The sequence below is a fragment of the Patagioenas fasciata genome, chromosome 1 (genome assembly GCF_037038585.1).
Source record: "Patagioenas fasciata isolate bPatFas1 chromosome 1, bPatFas1.hap1, whole genome shotgun sequence".
Classification (NCBI taxonomy): Eukaryota; Metazoa; Chordata; class Aves; order Columbiformes; family Columbidae; genus Patagioenas; species Patagioenas fasciata.
In genome coordinates, this window is record NC_092520.1 from 112,958,541 (window position 1) to 112,978,598 (window position 20,058).

At 38.6% G+C, this 20,058-nt stretch overlaps 1 protein-coding gene across 11 annotated transcripts in view; it reads left to right on the forward strand.

Moving 5' to 3' along the window:
- The window catches only part of MID1 (midline 1), a 276,859-nt gene that overhangs the window by 226,842 nt on the left and 29,959 nt on the right, over positions 1–20,058 (forward strand). For all 11 annotated transcript variants that reach the window (XR_011740680.1, XR_011740672.1, XR_011740674.1 and 8 more), the window contains exons 7-9: positions 7,472–7,615; positions 16,401–16,562; positions 18,787–18,994. Coding sequence is in view for 3 of the 11 variants with exons in the window: in XM_071812939.1 (XP_071669040.1) it covers positions 7,472–7,615; positions 16,401–16,562; positions 18,787–18,994 (514 nt within the window). In the remaining 8 variants the exon portion in view is untranslated. The remainder of the gene's footprint in view (positions 1–7,471; positions 7,616–16,400; positions 16,563–18,786; positions 18,995–20,058) is intronic.

A 20,058-nucleotide genomic window follows, 5' to 3' on the forward strand; every position in this document is an offset into this window, starting at 1 on the left:
AAAGAGCAGCCAGAGCTCAGCTTGGAATGGCTTGAGAAGGGAAAGCAGGGAGCAAATCTGGTTTTCCAGGGGGTGTATGCTCCACATGTTTCACTCTCCCTTGGGGCTGCCCCCTTCCTGTGGCAGATTTCAGCCTGGCAGATTTCCCGTGAGCAACCAGAAGCTGTTCAAGCAATCAGCATCAAGGGGTCAGCAGTGAAAGATGAAATTTCTCATGCCAGTGATACTGTGTATTTCCTCCATGACAGAATAGGAGGACCTTTCTGCGTCTGGGACTAGAGAGCTGACAGTGTACCGGAGTGTGGGGTGGGTTCTCCATGAGCCTCAGCTTGCTTAACTGAGAGCTTTGGCCTTAAGAAGCCTGCCAGATTAGACCCTTTCCATAGGCCTGAGCAATGTGCGATCTCAGAGTATAATAATGACTCACAAAGAGAAACAAATTACTGTAATTTAGGATGTTTTGACTTCAATGCCAGAATTAGAACAATTCATTCCAGTTCAATTGAAAACAGAAGAGACACAGGGTAGGTTTTCATTTTGCAGGGTCTTTAAGCATCTACTGCTAGCAGTGAGAATTTGCAATGGAAGTTACAAAGCACTGTTAAAAAACCGCTTGAAAATGCTTCCTGTGCCCATGCTCTTAGCCCGGTTTGCAGGAGATATACCCGTGTTATTTCAGAAGAGTGTGAGAGCATGGAGTCTCCTCGCTGCCAGCCACTGGATCTTTTCCATGCAAAGGGCTGGCTTCTGGCTTTTCTGCAGGGAAATAAGTGAACAGTTTAACACTGGGAAGAGCAAGGCAGCCTTCATGCACAGGGCAGCACCACCCTTGCCTCATGGAGCTGTGGGGTTCTTGCCATAACTGAAAGAGAGAATTTATCTGAAAGAAATTTCTTTATCACTGTGTAACTTGTGAATATGATCAGTGTTTAACATATACTCAAGTAAACAATACATAATAATAATGTGGTGAGAGTAATTTGATCTTTTATACAGCACCCATGAAATGTTTTGGTGCCTGCCTTTCCCCTTGCTCCCATTCTCCCCAAAGTCTGCTGGAATTTTGCCAACATGTTGAGTATTCACCCCAAAATTATAAAAAGCTAAGGAAATGAAAGGAAGAACTAAGAAAAATCCAGACTCATTTGCCCTAACATAGGAATCTACCTGTAAAACAAACAGCCTCAGCTTCCTTTGTAGTCGCAAAAGAGGAAAAAACACCTCATTTTAAGGCATGTAGATCAGGTCAGTTGACTCTGTTCTGGAGGTGCCTAATTCTCCTAATTGGCTCCAAACAGAGGCTAGAGAGATTCATTCAAATATAAGTAATTCTGGTTTAGATCTTTAAAGTTATACGAGGTGAATTTCATCTAGCAGTCTGTTCCCACATCACCCAGGCCTTCTCCGCTTTGTATAGCATACATCAACATTACCAGCCTAATTGCTGTACACTGAAGAAAATGAAGGTTATATCTGTAACAAAATGAAGGGTGCTCTTGCTACAAAGATCCTTTCCATGGTGTGTCATTCTGGCAGTGTTATTTACACAACTCCTTCTCTGCCTTCTTCCTACTTCATCCACAGTCCTGAAAAATTGCTCACAATGCAGTCTAAGGAAACCTGCAAATGTGTCAAATAGTTCAGCATTTGTTCCTAATCTACCATTTGTATCCTTGCCCTTGATGCCCTGTAAAGAACAGTTTTAGCAGGCTCTGTGATTGTACTATTTTTCTTCACATTAATAAATAGCATATGCCTCCAATGGCAAAATCCAAAACAAATGTCCAAATTATCTGAGCATAAAATACAACCTATGCAGACAGTGAAAATTTGTTTATGTAAATATAAGTGTATATGTAATGTATATGTGTACATGTATAGTCCCAAGAGTCAAATGCACTTTATTATTCTCTATGGTTTTCAGAAACTCTAGAGGAATATTTATTTTACCCCTATCAGATTGATAAATGCAGTCTTCTTTGTAAGATCTTAAACTGCAAAATGTGTGACAGAGTAAATTGGCCTTTACTTTAATCATGTTTCACAGTTAAGTAAAATGAACACCATTTGTAAGTCCTAGTGGTACATCTATGTTGTGAGTCAAGTGAAGAAGTCTACATGATTTCTATCATCTGTTCTGCTCTGAACAAAATGTCAAAACCAGAATTCCAACTTCATTCTCTTTGATGGCAGATGCCTTTGAAGCAATTGACATTGGTTGTCTTCTGGAGATTTTCTTCTTTGGTTCTTCTCAGTGTACTATTTGTCAGATCTTCTTTATCCGCCATCTCCTAACCTTAGTTGTCTATGTGACACATGGAAGTTTGCATCTTTCTTTCTTCCTAGTCTATTTATTTCCCAAATATAAATTTAACTACTTTGTGCTTATCATTTCACAGCTGTCTGTCCAAAACCTCTGCTACTCAAATGAAAATCTGATATCTCTCTGAAAGTTGCCAGCCAGACATTGAGATGTCAAGCTTAGTATTGTTAAACAATATCCTTAATCTTCCTCTGAATGTTCTGGCCTCTGCATATATAGCCTTGATGCCTTTTGAAAGCTTTCTTATCTTGCTAGTTCCTAAAGCTCTTCATCTGGAACTCATATTTTTCTAAACATGTATCTAGCTGGATCCAGGCAATGCATAGGACTTGCAAAGTCTGCACAGTATTACTAACATACGGATTCTTTTTATCCATTGTGAATCAAAAATACTTGTTCTATGTCTTAATACTTTGAAATGAATTGCAGAAACATCTATTCTTTGGCCATGCAATTTACCCTGCTTCAGAAATCCCACCTGAAACGATGCATTTTGTTCATCTATCATTTTACCTATGACTCTACTAAGAAACATGCATTGCCTAACATATGCCAGCAGTTTTTTCATAGGAAAACAACTTCATTCTGGAAACCCTTCACAATTTGTCTCTCCTCCTAACTCTTTCAGTATTAAAAGATCAAAAAACCACCTCCAGCTAGCTCAGTCTTGTGCTTTGGATGTAATCTCCTCTCATTCTGTTAGTTTTGAACAGTTCTGGCCTACCAAAAGACTATTTCTACATGGTTGTAAGACTGAGCTCTTGCTGCCAACTCATGCATGACATGGTACTAACACAAAAAATGTGTATGCACATCTGATGTAACTGTGCCTTTCAAGTTCCTGTGTGCTGGTTCAGTCCAGTGTTGTGATACACCATGGAGCCCAGTAAAGAACAGTTAAGAGATGTTCAGAGCAGCTTGCTCAACTCCCTCATGTTCATACCAACAGTATGTTTCTATGAGTTGGGGTGGTTTCAGACAATCTCTGTGACCTTGTGCCAAGAAAATTTAGAAATAGTCTCAATAGCTGCCCAGGAGCCACTGCATTCATGCTAGGATTGACTACTGAGCGGTGGCAGTTTCCATCAGCTGCCTTTTGGGTATGTGGTCATGTGGGTGCTTTCAGTCTGCTTCAGAGCAAACACAGTGCAGATGACATTGAACAGAAGGGAAGTTAGACTAACCTCGTTGAAAGGGAGTAAGTCTCCTCACAAGGTCAATCACTTCTGGGACCAAATTTAAGAAACTGCTTTTCTAATATTAGTTACTGTCTTTCAGACACTTCAAATGTGTTTCCTGACTCTCTAAGTGTGCCTGTTCAGCTTTGAGTTGAAGTCATGCAAATAAAACAGCTTTCAGCAATTATTTTCACTCATCAGAGAGTGTCAATTTGTGAATGCAGATGGATGAAAGTCAATGCAACTGAAGCAGTAACCACTCTGAGATGTTTGCCCTGGTCCACTATGGAGATTGCCACCCCATGACCAAGGAGAGTTACATAGGTTAGGAAGCAATTCATCTACCGAAGCTTTCATTGTGTTTTACCAAGTCTGCTGGCACCGATTCAAGGTTCCCTCACTGCTCAAGGCTGTAAATTTGTGGTTTTCAAGAGCTGCTTCAATTTTTTCTCAGCTCTCCCTGACACTGGGCAGCAGTCTGTAGACAAGAGGCTGCCAATAGCTGAGGGTATTGACAGCATCAGCTGTCAAACTTCAGTCTTGTTATGGTTGCAAGTCAGTGCTTCATCCTCACCCTGAAATGGACTGGAAGGACTTCCAGGCAGTCACTGCTTCTCCACTGGGAAACAGGGCTGAAGGGTGAATATGAGGCTTTGTGTCTTCCACATGGAAGCATGCTGGACTTCCCGTTCCTGAGCAGTGGTGGAGCACACCCGATCCAAGGCCACGTGGGGGAAGGTGCTGGCACAGCCCTGAGGTTTCTCTGGGGTCTCTGTACAGTTTTCACTGTGGCACCTGAGCTCTGTAGCAGTACTATTAAATCTGACAGGTAAATCACACATGATGAAATGTAATAATGAAGATAACTGATTAAGGTCAATCTCTTTAATTGCATTACAGAATATACTTTCTGAAGGAGTATGGCCTGTAGAATGATGAATTTGGCAGTCGGACTTCTACATTATTTTAGCAGAGCCTTTTGCAATAGGACAAGGAATAATGGTTTTAAACTAAAAGAGCCAGCCATATCCTGGGCTGCATCAAAAGAAGTGTGGCCAGCAGGTCAAGGGAGGTGATTTTGTCACTCTGCTCTGGTGAGACCACACATGGGGCACTGCATTCAGCTCTGGGGCCACCAACATAAGAGGGACATGCACTTGTTGGATTGAGTCCAGAGGAGGCCATGAAAATGAGCAGAGGGCTGGAGCACCTCTCTTATGAGGACAGGCTGAGAGAGTGGGGTTGTTCAGCCTGGAGAAGAGAAGGCTCTGGGGAGACCTTATTGAGGCCTTTCAATACTTAAAGGGAGTCTATAAGAAAGATGGGGACAGACTTTTAGCAAGGCCTGTTGTGATAGGACAAGGGGCAATGGTTTTAAACTAAAGGAGGGGAGATTCAGGCTAAACATGAGGAGGAAGTTTTTTACACTGAGGGTGGTGAATCACTGGTCCAGGTTGCCCAGAGAGGTGGTAGATGCCCCATCCCTGGAGACATTCCAGGCCAGGCTGGATGGGGCTCTGAGCAACCTGATCTAGTTAAAGATGTCCCTGGTCCTTGCAAGGGGGTTGTACTAGATGACCTTTGAAGGTCCCTTCCAACCCAAACTGTTCAATGATTCCATTATTCTGAGAGTTGTAACAAACCATTTGCATGCATACTTCCCCGTCTGTCTGCAAGAGAAGCAAGTAAATTTTGTAAATTTTGAGTGGCTTATGAAATGAGTGTTGCTGAAGAGCTGAGTTTCATTCAGTGTAGTTTCAAGGGGGTGTGGGTTAATCATAAGAACAAGAGAAAAGATGTCGTGCTTAGGTCAAATCTCTTTTTTCTGTCATTTTCCTTACCTGAATGCCTGTAAATTTCCAGCCATAAGGCCAGCCATGTGTGCATGTGAAAAAAAGAATTTCGGCTGTCATTTTCAAAGGAGTTGAAGACAGGTGCTATTGAAATGCAGTTTACAGTTCATTAAACTTTCAGTAATGGATGCTTTCCATAAATTTATATTTATTATCTCTGTTGCAGTAACAACATGTACATTTCTCAAGTAAAACAATTTGCTCTGTTAGGTACAGGAGATAACTGAAGAAGACTTTAGTATAATACTAGCACACAAAAAAATGGATCCACTTGTCTATTTGTAATTATTTTTTTTCTTTTTTCTTTTTTTTTGTTTTTGCCATTGAAGGACAGGCAAAATATGAAAATGAAAAAAAAATATATAGCTCCAGTAATTTCTTCTGCTGAATACATTTTTGAAATGTAGCTGATTGGACCAGCGAGGTACTACATAGCTTTCACAACAGTTAGTTGGCCTCTGTTAGTACACAATCTCTAAACTGCAGCACTAATCTTTCCAGGAGATTGTGGGGTTTTTTTCTCCTCCTTTTGTTTACATTCCCCCCTGAATGACCATTCTTATTTTAATTCATTTCTCTATCTCTTTATTAATACCCATCTGTCCCAAGGGTACCTATGCTGACCAAAAAAAAAAAAAGAAAAAAGCCATTGATAAGCTTCCATGTTACAATATTTAGAGCATCACAAATCACAGTCACATCATGAAACACATTTGAACATTTCCTTATGCCTCTTGGTTGAAAGAGCCTGGTTGGAAATGCATCTGCACTTTAATCCTTGGGAACACACATTGGTAAACTGGGGAAGGGAACTATAAAAAATCTTGATGGAAAGTAAAATAGATGTTTCATAAAAGTTAGTTGTTGCAAAAGGAAACGTGGAATTCCTTCAGAGGGACATTTTCTGAGGCCATTATTTGTGGCTAACAGAAGTTAAAGAGCTGATAGCAAAAATACCATTCAGAGTTGCCTTTCTTTTCCTTTAATTCAAGCATGTTGTGGTTGTTTCAGCTTGAATTCCCTCCTTCCTCACTCAGCTGGAACGAACACTATTAAGCACAATGATTTTTTTTTTTTCTTTTTTTTACATTATGGTGGCATGTAGGGAAGATGATTAGGAATGAGGCTCCCACTGAGACAAGCTTGCAGGAAGCCCCACCAACCTTTCAAGGAAAGATGCATTTGTTTATTATTTAGATGCTTGGCTTTGTAGAGGATGCAAACAAGGAAAATTTAGACCTAAGAACTTTACTTCAAGTTTCAGTTTTTCAAATAAGACTTTAAAACAAACATGTATGCCAATATGGGAGAAGAATGTAAAGCTTCCTATAGAGATCTTGTTTGTTGTTTAAAAACAAAATAAATTAAAACAAAACAAAAACAAAAACAGTGAGACAACTTTTTTATGAAAGTGTTTTGGTAATTTTCTAGAATTATTTAATTAGCAATGACATAGAAGTTTAGGTTGTAATAGTCATGAAGTTATGATAAGAACTGTTTACATAAGGCTGACAAAAAGTGAGTTGTATAACCAACAGAAATTATATGCATCTCTGTTAAAAAGGATAGCTAGGAAATAAATAAAAATTAGGTTGGAGAGATCGAGCATGAAATCATGAGTGTTTCGGACAGCTTCCCAAAATTATATTTTTCAAATAGCACTTAGCCAGTCTCTGGTAAGATAGGTTAGGCAAACACTACTTTCAAGTCAACAGTGAAGAGTATTGACTCTTCCTATTTATATACATTTCAGGGAAACTTGGTTAATTATAGTGTGATGGTTAGAAATAAATCTAGAAAAAATGTCAGTTGTGCCCATTAATCACAGTTTAATGTGACCACCAACACATCACTTGTAGCGGGGCATTTGAAACTGAAGGTACTTTAATACAAAATATTTTCAAAGTCTGGAGTTCCTAGGTGATTATATTGATAGAAAGAATTCCTTTGCAACAACTTATTGATAATCTAAGTTACTACTGGAATTAGTGAAAAGTTGTTTAAAAGTTTGATGGACAATATAGCTTCAAACTCATACATCTGATGCCCTAATCCCAGGTGAGAAGGGAAATATTTTACTCATTGTGTCAGTAAGCCTCTTCTGTTGTATCTCGCAGCTCCCAACCCACCCACCATTCGAGAAGAGCTCTGTACAGCTTCTTATGATACCATTACTGTCCACTGGACATCGGATGATGAGTTCAGTGTGGTCTCTTATGAGCTGCAGTACACCATCTTCACTGGACAAGCTAACGTTGTTAGTAAGTATAAGCATTCTCTTTTCTAGTTCTGTTTCCTTACGGTTTCCTGTAAAGCAAGTGCTTTTAAATATAAATGTACTCATATGTCAAGAACAAAAGGAAAAAATATTTTGTGGGAAGATTTAATGACAAAATGTTAAATCCAAACCAATAATGATTTTGAAGAGTTCTAAAATTAGGAATTAGTTAGGTTAAAATTTCTGATGTGTTTTCTGGGACTACCATATAGTGAGAGCTTTTGAAGACTAAAACCAGTACATATTCCAAAAAGCACAAGTTCTGTCCATGTTAACAGGACTTATAGAATCACAGAATAGTTTGGATTGGAAAGGACCTTCAAAGGTCATCTAGTACAACCCCCAGCAAGGACCAGGGACATCTTTAGCTAAATCTCTCATAAGAGAGGTGCTCCAGCCCTCTGCTCATTTTCATGGCCTCCTCTGGACTCAATCCAACAAGTCCCTGTCCCTCTTATGTTGGGAGCCCCAGAGCTGAATGCAGTGCCCCATGTGTGGTCTCACCACAGTGGAGTGACAAAATCACCTCCCTTGACCCACTGGCCACACTTCTTTTGATGCAGCCCAGGATATGGCTGGCTTTCTAATCTGTAAGTGCATATTGGCAGCTCATGTCCAGTTTTTCATCCTCCAGTACCTGCAAGTCCTTCTCAGCAGGGCTGCTCTCAATCCCTTCACCCTTCAGCCTATACTGATACCAGGGATTGCCCCAACCCAGGTGCAGGACCTTCCACTTGACCTCATTGAAGCTCATGAAGTTCACATGGGCCCATGTCTCTACTTGCCTCTTGCGTCTTAGGTCCCTTGTTGCAGATCTAGCCACAGGGACAAAGACCTAATTTACATTGGCTCAGCTAGTTGACCACTTGGTAATCTGTGTTGAACTGGACTTTAGTTAGAACTGCAGCCCTATTGTCATTTAGATACCCTTGACAACTGGACCTTTGTCAGAAATACAGATTAAGTCCTTTCCTGTGACAGTCTTCAAGGCTAAAAAGCATAGGTCTCAATATACTGAAGATTAGGGCAACAAACATCAGTGGAACAAGAGTTTATACGATAACTTTTTTCATCTTACAATATTAACTGTCATTGCTTTATATTCTGTATCATGGCACATCTTTTACTGAATATACTCCCTGTTTTGAATTTGTGACTTTCCTGAACGAAGAAGCTTACTGATTATTCCTCAGATTGTTCTGTTGTTAAATAACTATTCCTCTGAGAAAACTATATTTTCTAACCTTTGGTCAGGAAGTCTGGGTTCAGTGCATAGCAATCATTGACTATGAGTTTGGAGAAGTCATTTAACTTCTTCCTGTTCCCCATATGTTTAACAGGAATAGCACTAGCGGACAAGTATTTGCTTTATGAAACTGAAGGATTCTGAAATGAATCAAATCAATAAAAAAGTGCAGTTTGTTCCATAATTGTGTATTTAAATTTGGAACTCATTGCCACAGAGGGCTGTTGATTACATTCTGGTTGAGTTCAAGAGAAGACTGGACAGATCATGCAATAAAAATCCACTGAGAACAATGAAGTGCAGAAATTATTTTGTTCTTTCAACATCTGTTGAAAGAACATGCTGTGGACATGTTTGCATACTTCATATCGGTGGAAAAATGATATGGTCTATGCCATGTCTCAGTACTGATCCAAACTCTTGCACTGACTACTCTGTTGGTGTAAGCACCTATTTTTCTCCATCACTAAACTGGAGTTAGTTCTCCAAGCCATCTGAAAGGATACCTGAGGCTTCATGCACTGGCATTATAAAACTGTTTTTAAATGTTATACTGTAAATATATCATGGTTTTCAGGACTGACTGAAAAACTGAGTGGATTATTGAAAATTCTGTGAGTGCTTTGCTGAAACCTCCATCTAGTATTTCATTAAACAGCCTAATTTTCAAAATCACATTGTAAAATTTAAGACGTCTGGAAAGACCAAGTAACCTTCAATACATGCTCCTACCTCTGAGTGAGCTGGACATCAAAAAGGTATAAGAGTAAATTGGAATAAATTGCAAAATGATAGGTAGAGAAGGAAAAAGTTCTGTTATTAATTACTACAAAGCAGACAGGTCTTAATGATAACACAGTACTTTGCTTGTTTTCTGACACAATTTTATCTATTGCTTTATGCTAGAAGGCTTTGTGCAAGTCAGCTATTGGCACTTTGTGTAAACACAGCAGCAGAAAGGAGTGCCATTTCCACACCTTTGTGATGTGGGGTTTTTCTCTTTGCTTACTGGTGAATAAATAATGAGGTATTTCAATTTTAGACTGTATTGCAGGTTTCCCATGTGAAGGCAAAAGCTTTGATCTGCAAAACATGTATCAATTAGTCTATTTTCAGAGATGCAATATGGTAATTTTGGGGTATAGTATGAAGTGCTCAGTCTGAAATTTCATTTTACCACTTTTAAAAAATAATGTCATTAAAAGTTTGAAGATGAAACAAATCAACACTGTAAGAAACTTTGTTTACAAAATGCTCTGAAGACCTTGAAAGGCAGTAGAAAGAAATGAAAGAACTGGCCCCGTTTTCTTTTCTTTTTCTCTCTTTTTTTTTTTTTTTTTAATGCAATAGTTCTTACACAAATATCCTAGCTGTTAGTTTCAATTTATTGATAGTTATAATGTCAGCCCAAATTAAATACATGCGTATATAAGTATATGTGGAAGGGTTTTCTAAATGTTGTAAAGTTTTTTTTTACTCTCATTATTTAATGTAGGCTTGAACACCTCCAATGGAGATGTTCCCACCAAATGTAACTGCTACAGATCTGCCCAGGTTTCTAACACGTGGGACTCTCAGTTCATTCCAGCTTCCATTGGTATGGGAAATTTGCCTGCTAACATGCTGACTTTACTCAGAACACTGCTTGGACCTTTCTTTACTTTATTGGATTACATTCCTTGTCCTGCAGCAGGGTCTAATATCCCAACTTTCATAGACAACTTTCCAAGATTGTCCCTAGAATATCGCAGTGTGCTTTAATAGTGTTGTATAACACAGAGAACTATTTTAACTGTAAGTGGTGTTAGCAGGCACGGCAGTTCAGCCTTCATGTTTTGCTGAACTGAAGCTGCATGATTTCTTTTAAAATCCTTTTTGATGGAGTAGATTCTGGATTAGCACAAATTTCTTTTGATTTATGGCACTTGCATGCTGTTGCACGTATTTATTTTTTTTTATTTATTTTTCTGTTGTACCCCAAAAGGTTTCACTTGGTATTGTGTGTGGCTTGTAGCAGATAATGTAAGCAGGTTCATAGATTGTCTTCGGTTCTGTGTTTTTGCAGCTACGAATTAGTCACAAGGGAGTAGCTAGAGTACTATGTTAAACCAACAAGCTTTTTTTCCCCTGAGACAATAGGAATCACTTTGCATACATACCCACCTACTGTGCTAATGGAGGTTGTTATTTTGGAATCGGTTCTTAAAACCACACAGCCAGACTGGCTGCACTTTCCACTCCTCAGTACATTTCCCCCACCAGAGGCATATATCATTCAGAGATTGCTAAGAATTCAGTAACAAAAACAAGCAATCCTATGTTTTTCTAGTGTATTTTCTATCCAACATAATCAACTATATTCTTTTTTATTAACTGAAAAATTGGAGAGTTAACATTGGATGGAAAAGGTCCAAATAGAGTATTTCGGTTTGAATCTTATTTCATACAGGAAAGATTATTTCCAAATGTGGCCAAACTGCTTGGCTATTAAATGCTTGGCAATCCTGTTCTGTGCATAAGAGCAATACAGAACTTGAAATTAAGCAGGCTTTTACTAAAGCAGTTGTTCTCAGAGTTATACCATTCACACATTTGCATTTCTGAGAGGCAGTTAATCACCTGCAATCTGAATATTGTAAAGGTTTTTGAAATGACTTTGTCACTAGCTAGCTAACAAGCATTATAATTTCATTATCCCATTTCAATATATTTTCAAGTATTTATCGAGTATGCATTTTTTTAGCATCATGTGTGCTTCAGGAAGGTTAAAATTTAAACACCAATACAAGATGTCTTCATGAAAAACACATCTCTCTCTTCAAGACAAAAAGCAGTAAATAATTCTCCCTTTCCTGGTAAATGGAATATAGGTTAGTTAGTTTCATCAGCTAAATACTAAAAATCACTGTATTAAGGATAGAGTGTACTAGGGGAACCTTCCCAATGTTACATGTTTACTCTTCCTATAAGACAGGATAAAATTATGTTGAAGGACTTCAGAAAATTAGGAGCCAAAGCTTCCGTGAAAAACAAAAAGTTTATGATTCACCAATTAGTTTTTGAATATTCTAGCTTTTGTCTGTTTCTGGAAGTTTTAATTTATTAAAAACAGATTCCTTGCAATCTTCAGAAAACTAAGATGACTTCTGTCTCTTGAAGAATATAAAAAGAGTGTATTTCTTAAAAAAAATGTGATGTGTTTTGCAGAAATCCTGCATATATTATTTTGTTTCTTGTGGGAATGCAGAGTGGGGGTGGAGAACCGTTACCTTCACCTAGTGTATTTTTTCTATCCATTTGAATTGGTAATAATTTATTTAAGTAGACCATTTAAAAATTATTAAAATACTCAAGAGATTAAATAACCTTCCTATGACTTCAGCGCTTCTCTTCCAGTTTTCAAGATGATATATTATATTAAAATCTACCAGTGTAAATTTTAGAAGGATTTACACCCTCAAATTTTTCTCATCTGTTTTTTAAAGTGCATCAACAGCCAACACCAGGGAAACAGCTTTACAAATTATTACCTCCAGACTCTGAGAAACTCGGTTTGAAAACTCACACATCCTGTACAGACAGCCCTGTGCCCACTGCACCATTCCAGGATGTAATTTAAATTCTCTACATTTTTGTAGGCTACAGTTTTAAAATACATTGTTTTACCACCTGCATAGCCCTGTAAAAAGCCCTAGGTTTTTGAAACTAGAAACCTGAATGTGGCCTGGATTAGGAGTGGGTACAATGGAAGATCCTTAGCTCCTGCTGCTGCATCAGTGAACAGAAGATGTGGCTTCTCCACTTAACCAGTCACAGGGAGCTGAGGAGACAAATGCTACCCCCAGATTCTCGTGATACCAGGCTGCTTGCTTGTTTCCCTGAACTTTATCTTAAACACCTTATTTTTTATTCAGAGAAGAAAAGCTGTCCTGACAGGGCAGAATTGCAGACAAATTCTTTTTATGTAGTGACAAAATTTTCTTTCATACGTAAATGCTTATCTTGGTTGCCACTAGTTGCTATTCTCCATTCTGAAGGATTTTGGACTTGTAGATTGACACCATCAAAACTTCATTCCCAAGATTTGTAGAATTGAAGTGCAGTTTAAGACCTGTTACCAGATAGCTCACAGTCAGGGAGCACATGGACACATCACTAATCCCCTTGCTGCAGAGGCAAGAGCCGAGCTTGTTAGGACAGCAAGGTTTGTCAAGCAGAGTGACTGAGTCAGTCACTGCACATCCAACATTTATTGTACACCAGTAGTCTAGTGTGCCTAAGAATGGTAGGACAAATAAAAAAAAACCCAGTTGTCTTGTGTCATCAAGGAGGATAGACCCTTCTCCTGGAACACGAGTCAGGATAAACAAAGGGTTCCCAATTCTCTCTATTGACCATGCAGATATTTTAGGGTAGGTAAGATCCTAGCGCAGGAACACTGCTCTTTGTACACCTGCCCATAAGTGTATTGTCATTAACCCCAGTAGCAGAAGCCAAGATGTAGCAATACCTAAAATGATCACGGCTCTGCCTTCTGTACACAGAAATCCAAATTAACCATTAACTGGATTATTTAATAATATAATAGTTTACCCTGTGTGAGTATTTACAAACTAGTTGAGTATTGGATGTTTATAAATCCACATATGTGGGAGGAGAAGATAGACTGGACAGGAGACTCAGCAGCACAACTGTACCTTTGCAGTCCGTCATATACCCATTTAGATCCAAGTTTCTATGCCTCATCAAGGAGCGATCGGCCTCTGGAGGGTAACATAAAAACTGTAATGACAGCCTGAAAAATCTACCCTTTAGAGAGTTGTAGCTATGTTTCATCTCTAGTTTTGAGATTATTTACCAAAAATCTGAGCACTTCTGGGTCTACATAAGAGTTTGTTTATATACGGTCTATGTATACCATAGACCTTGGTTTTTGAAGTGCGGTTGTGGAAAGAGAAAACACTTCCAGAACCACTGTCTGGATTCATCCCACTTACTGTCATATGTTATTTGATACCCCATCAGAGGCATCTGAGTTAAGGATTCCTTGGTTATCTTGGACTCCCTCTAAATCCAGTACTTCATTTTGTTTAACTTAACACTTATTTTGCAATAGCACCTATGAGTCAGGTAAGTGATGGTCTCAGTCCAAAATCAGTGTGGTAGTTCAGCTACAGAACAACTGTGCCTTTCATACCTATGGCAAATTTTTATTGGGAAAGGATGAGCATTCCTCTGAGCAGTTAGTGAAATATTTTATGCCAGGAAACTGCTGATTTTATTTCCTTTCTTTCTCTTAGGAAACCCATTCACACCCAGTCTAAAAAAAATAAATATCATCCAGTAGGTATGATTCAGCGAAACAAGATGTGGACTCATGTTGCTATAGGTAGTTTGCTACAGGTGCTAGGCACAGCTGGGGTATAACACTGTGTTCTTTTGTTTTCAGGAGATAGGTGGATGATTGCTCTATATGATCTAGGTTTGTGATAGTCTTGAGAAAAACAGTGCTGTGAGGTTGGTTTTCTCTGCAGCTTCTATCCACATATAGCAAACCGAATCCCTTGTAACTGATACTAGGAAGAGTACGTGTGGTCAGGACTTTCACTGGATGGAGCATAAGGAACATACTAGAATGCCTTTTTACCGCTTTATGTCAGAAAACTGCAGCAAAGAAATGTTCTTATTCTGATAAATCATGTCCCAAAGGCCACAACCCATCTGTGAGTTCAGCCACAGGCTTAGGCTTTCAAACTTCAAATGATGGTGGCAGGGGGCTTCACCTCACCTTATTTCAGATATCTGAAGTTAGAGATCTCACCCATGCTAGTCATGTAGGTTTCCTCTCTGGCCAAAAAAAAGAGAGGTACTTGTGGTAGGATGTTCACACCTGGAAAAGTGAAAGAAAATGCTCACTGATTTCTGTCTCTCCTCAGAGTTCAGAAAAATATGTTAGATATTGCAGCTCTTCATTACATGATGAGGTGATATGAGTCCCACCTGAAAATGTGCCTCAGTTACCCATTTGCACAGCAGAATAAATAGCTGCCTGCCTCTCAAGGATGCTATCTAATATAAGAGAAGTTTAAGACAAAAGCTACATAATTCTTAGATTGAAATTCGGGGTATGAGTTCTGTTTCTGATGATCTTTTGTTATTAAAAGCATGTCCAAAATAAGGAAGGAATCTGTCAGCATGGTTATGAATTGTCTATGAGTTGGTAAACCTGTATCAAAGGTCTTTTTTTCTTTCAAGTTTTGTACTTAGTAACCTTTTGATTTTTACTTTACATAAAGGTTTGGTATTGCCTAATATGCAGAGCTGAGATTACTACTGGCTTTTAAAAGATTCTCTTTACTAGTACTTGCTGATAAAACATCAGGTTAAAGCTGAAAGCTATTTTTTAGTAACACAGTAGCTTTCACAACATGTTCTATATCCAATATAGGCAGAGACCAAGAAGTCTGTCAGGTTCCTGATTCAGTCCAATATTTTTCTTTTAAGTTTTCCAGCCTTATACGTGCACATGCTTGCATAGACTTCCATCTGCATATATCTTTTTCTAGCTCTAAAGTTATATAAAAGGTTGTGAGTACATATACACTTCATGAATGTTAAATTTCTTATTTATCTAAACATTTATAATAAGAGAGCTATCAAATGCGGATCCACTAGACCAGGAGCTCTTCAAAATGTACAGTAAATGATATGAATGATTGACTGCCATTGCAGCTATGTCACAGTAAGAAAAAATTATGTAGATGAATAAATTCATCTTAATGGGGTATTTTCTTATTTTTCATATATTTTTCCATCCTTATTTTATTTACTTCTTTCATATTATACTTCTGTGGTACGCATCAAATGTACCCAAAAAAGTTTGTAACTGGAAAACTATCTAGCTGTTCCCCAGCTGACTTCTAATGATGAGGACATAAATCAAAAAATTGCATCCATTAAATTTACTGGTTTAGATTACATCCTGGCAAAGTCTGAAGTATAAGAGCCAAAGCTTGCTCTGAAGCCCACTTTCTACCCTGTTCAGGCTCCCATGATTTACTTCAGGTCCTGAAAAATGCATACCTGGGGACTGTCAGCAAAGGTACCTCCCCAGCCCCCTAGCATTACTGCTTACATTAGATTTCTGAGACTTAAACTGAGTTCATTAATCCAAACAGTAGATTGATGGGATCTCCATAATCCTTTAGTTCTTAAGCAATAAAGAATTCCTTGTGCTGGAACATGAAAAATCTCAGACTGTTAGTGCCTTCACTGAGTCATTTCATGAATGTCTATTTTTTATGATTGACTTCACATAGCAAGAACTTAGAAGGTACCTTGGCTGAGGGCTGATGAAATGCGTCAATGAAATTAAGTAGTGACTCAGGAAATGTAACAACACTTTAAAAGGTACAGAAGTAAAATTCCTATCAGTCCTTGGGTGCTTGAGAGTGCTCTCAATGTTCCTCTGTTACAAAGCATTTAGTATGTTATGATTAATGTGCTCTGCTTGAAATTACAGGTTTATGCAACTCAGCCGACAGCTGGATGATTGTTCCCAATATCAAACAAAACCACTACACAGTGCACGGGTTACAGAGTGGCACGAAGTACATCTTCATTGTCAAGGCCATTAACCAGGCAGGCAGCAGAAGCAGCGAGCCTGGCAAACTCAAGACAAACAGTGAGTAACAGGAGAACCGGCAGGCATGCAGCCTTCTCCTTTCTTGCCTTCCCTTTTAGGCTCAATCTTTGGAAGATACAAGAGCGCATAGCAGTTTAACTTGCTTAAAGTGCTTCCCACAATTAAAGACGCCTATTTAACTCAAAAGCAGAAATAACTTTTTTTTTTTTCTTTTTTCTTTTTTTTTTTTTTTTTAAGATAAATCTGTAGTTTCATTACTGGAATATCACTGGAATATCATTTAGGAACAGAGCCATCACATGTGAAATGATTGAAAATACTCTTTTGTGGTTCTGTTTTAATGTCTTCTCTATTTTTCCTCTGCAAAGCAAAAAAACCCCTTTTCCTATGCTTGCAATAAAACATTTTATTTTTGTATAGTGTTCATAAGATAATTGCTACTATCATTTTCTCCTCTGAAATGATCTCTTTCATAGGATGCTGGAAAACGTTCTTAGCTTCATCCCCCTCAGTTTTTTTTATGGAGTTCAATAAGGTGGTAGAGTAGTCAGAGATCCCACTTCAAAAAAACAATGGTTACACAAATCAATAACAGATGTAGTAAACCAGTTTTAGGAATGATTTTCAGCCTTTTTCTTCTTGTCTGCCAGCCAATCCCTCAGTCATGTAGTCATCATGGTCAGCTCTGAGCACTGGAAAGGGAACATAGAGATTTGTGCACTCTCTGAAACCTCCTGGTAGGGGAAGATGCTTGAAGAGGGTTGATACAGAACGTTGCAAGACAGAGGCTGCAGGGAATGGCATGTACTCATTTCTGATTTTCTTCTTTCTGCTATTAGCCTGCCTTGCACTTCTGTGTAAAAGCTGCTCATACAAACCCCACATCTGCTACCAAGGATCTGCGTATTATTAAACCTGGTAACCTACAAGCAAATGCATAACCAGAGGACCCATCTGGAAATGGCAAACTTTCATCCTTTTGTCTCTGTTACCCAGCATGTCACCAAAGCAATCTCTTGGGTGACTCAGAAATTATGTGACCAGATACAATTCAGTACAGAGAAAGATGTCCCTCAGATACTGCTTCAGCAACACAAAGGCTACTAGCCGGTTAGAGAGTCAGACTGTAGGTATTTTACTGCTGCCGAGCACTGAGAAAAAGCAGGTAAAATGTGCCCCCAAATACTTTCCAGTGGATTTATTTTATATTTGGTCGTAAGATGTAACTAAATACATATTGCAAAAGTAGATAACTTTGAGCAATTTATATCTTATTTGAAGTTCATGTCAGTTCCTCACACAGACCTCATGAGCGCAGTCATTTCTATTTTCTGTGCATGTCATCAAAACTTCCACTTACTTTTTTTTCCTCTTGATATTAAAGACAATAAAAAGGGAAAAAGGCTTTGCTGGACCACTCATGGAGTCATACTTTCCTAGTTGTCTCCTGGTGGAGGTAAATGATTGTTCTGCTTTTGACACAATGAGCAAGCCTGTCTGAATTGTGGTGGGCTTTATACATCTACAGGGTTTGATTTACCAAAAAGCTTCCTGTTATTGTCTACAAACCTTGTGCTACAGCTGAAGATGCTTGCCAAGAGCAACAGCCTCCGTAATGTTTTTACACCATATTATCTGGACCAAGTTACAGTTCACTTCCTTTTTTTAAATGCACACTATCCAGCACCACATGGGCATCCTTCCAAAGCAGTCCTGAATTGTTGACTGTGCTTTTTATAAATAAAGCTGTGAGTAAATGAACAGACAAAGCTAATGCTTCTTCTTATTTTCGAACTCATTTTGTGGAATTTGAAATCATATTTTTTGTAGTAATGATGAAGATGTTATTATGGATCTTTATCCCTAGAGAATTAATAGAACACAACCTATCCTAAATCTAATATGCTGTAAAAAAATCAACCCTCAGACCTTTATTAGCATGTATATTCATTTCAATTACATGCAAGAATTAAAGTATTCAGCTTACCTCTAGGTCAGAGATAATGGGCATGATGATTATGCAGGGCTCTTTTCAGGGATTATTGACATGAGGAAGTTAGTGCACAAGATTGACAGTAAACTGACAATGCAAACTAGATATTGCAGGTAGCAGAATAGGTTAGTCTATTTCGAGAATGCTTCAGAGGAGGAGATTAATATGGTTATATGATCGTGTGAGCTTCTTAGAGCCTTCCTAATCCACTCTTCTTTTCAAAATCAAAGCCAAACCATTCTTCTGCCATCTTTGTCTCTGCCTCTCTAGGTCAGCCATTTAAACTGGACCCTAAATCTGCTCACAGAAAATTGAAAGTGTCTCATGATAACTTGACAGTGGAACGCGATGAGACATCCTCCAAAAAGAGTCACACACCAGAGCGATTCACAAGCCAGGGGAGCTATGGAGTAGCTGGCAATGTGTTCATTGACAGTGGCCGGCATTACTGGGAAGTGGTTATAAGCGGGAGTACATGGTATGTATATAAAAACATATGTGAAAAGAATCACTAGTTCACACCAAAGGTCTGTGCAGGTCCCAGCACATTTTCTCTGACAGAGACCAGTAGCAGAGGCATTGGGAGGAATACAAGAGCAAGACAAACATATACTTTCACATCATTTGTCAAACTATTTTCCCAATCTCCAGCACTTTCAGACTCCAGAACTAAGTCTACCAGATAGATCATCTTTATATTTAACGGTCCTCACAGGACTTTTCCTCCATGATTCAGGATGGTTGATTTTTGAACCCACATGCAATAGATTTTATTATTTTAGCAAATTGAAGAGGTCAGAAAATTTCGTGTTGTTTATACAACAGAACAAACTTTGTAAGTGGGATCATTTATTTAGGCGGACAATTTGGTGAACCAGTTTCACAGGGGTGGAAGCCAGATTAGCTTCTGGGGAAGGGGGAGTGAAGCAGCAGTGCTGTAGGTCTGTGCCCCAGGGTATGAAGCGAGGGACAGGAAATGGAGGAGTGCATTCCTCTGCTTCTGAATGATCCTCTGCATCACACTGGGGTGGATTTCAGGGGCCCTTTAGTTAGTGGAAGATATGTCATCCTTTGGGATTCAAAGGCAACAATCATGATGGAAGTTAATGGAGTGGAAAAATCAGTAAGGTCTCGAGGTATGCCCACTGTCTCAAACAAGAAAAATTCTGTTTGCCAACACTAAGGAATGGAAATAGAGTAACTTATGGCACATTAATCTCTGTTGGTTGAAAGCCCAACAAATACTGCAGTGTCTCTAGAACGTGAGGAACTTTTACATTTCTTTTACATATGAGGAATCAGGTATTTGCCCTTGGTGTCCATTAATGAGAACGTTTTCACAATCGTTTTACCCTGCACATCTTACCATAAATTATGGTTTGCAGAGCAAATGTCTTCACCTAAAATTGCTTCACTTGGCTCAAAACCCAGTTTGAAAAATGCTCATTGAATTTAAAAACCACACCAACATCTGGCAAAACATATTTGAGAATGGCAAAAATGTTTTTTTTTTTAATGTGTCCTTTGATGTTTACTCTTGCA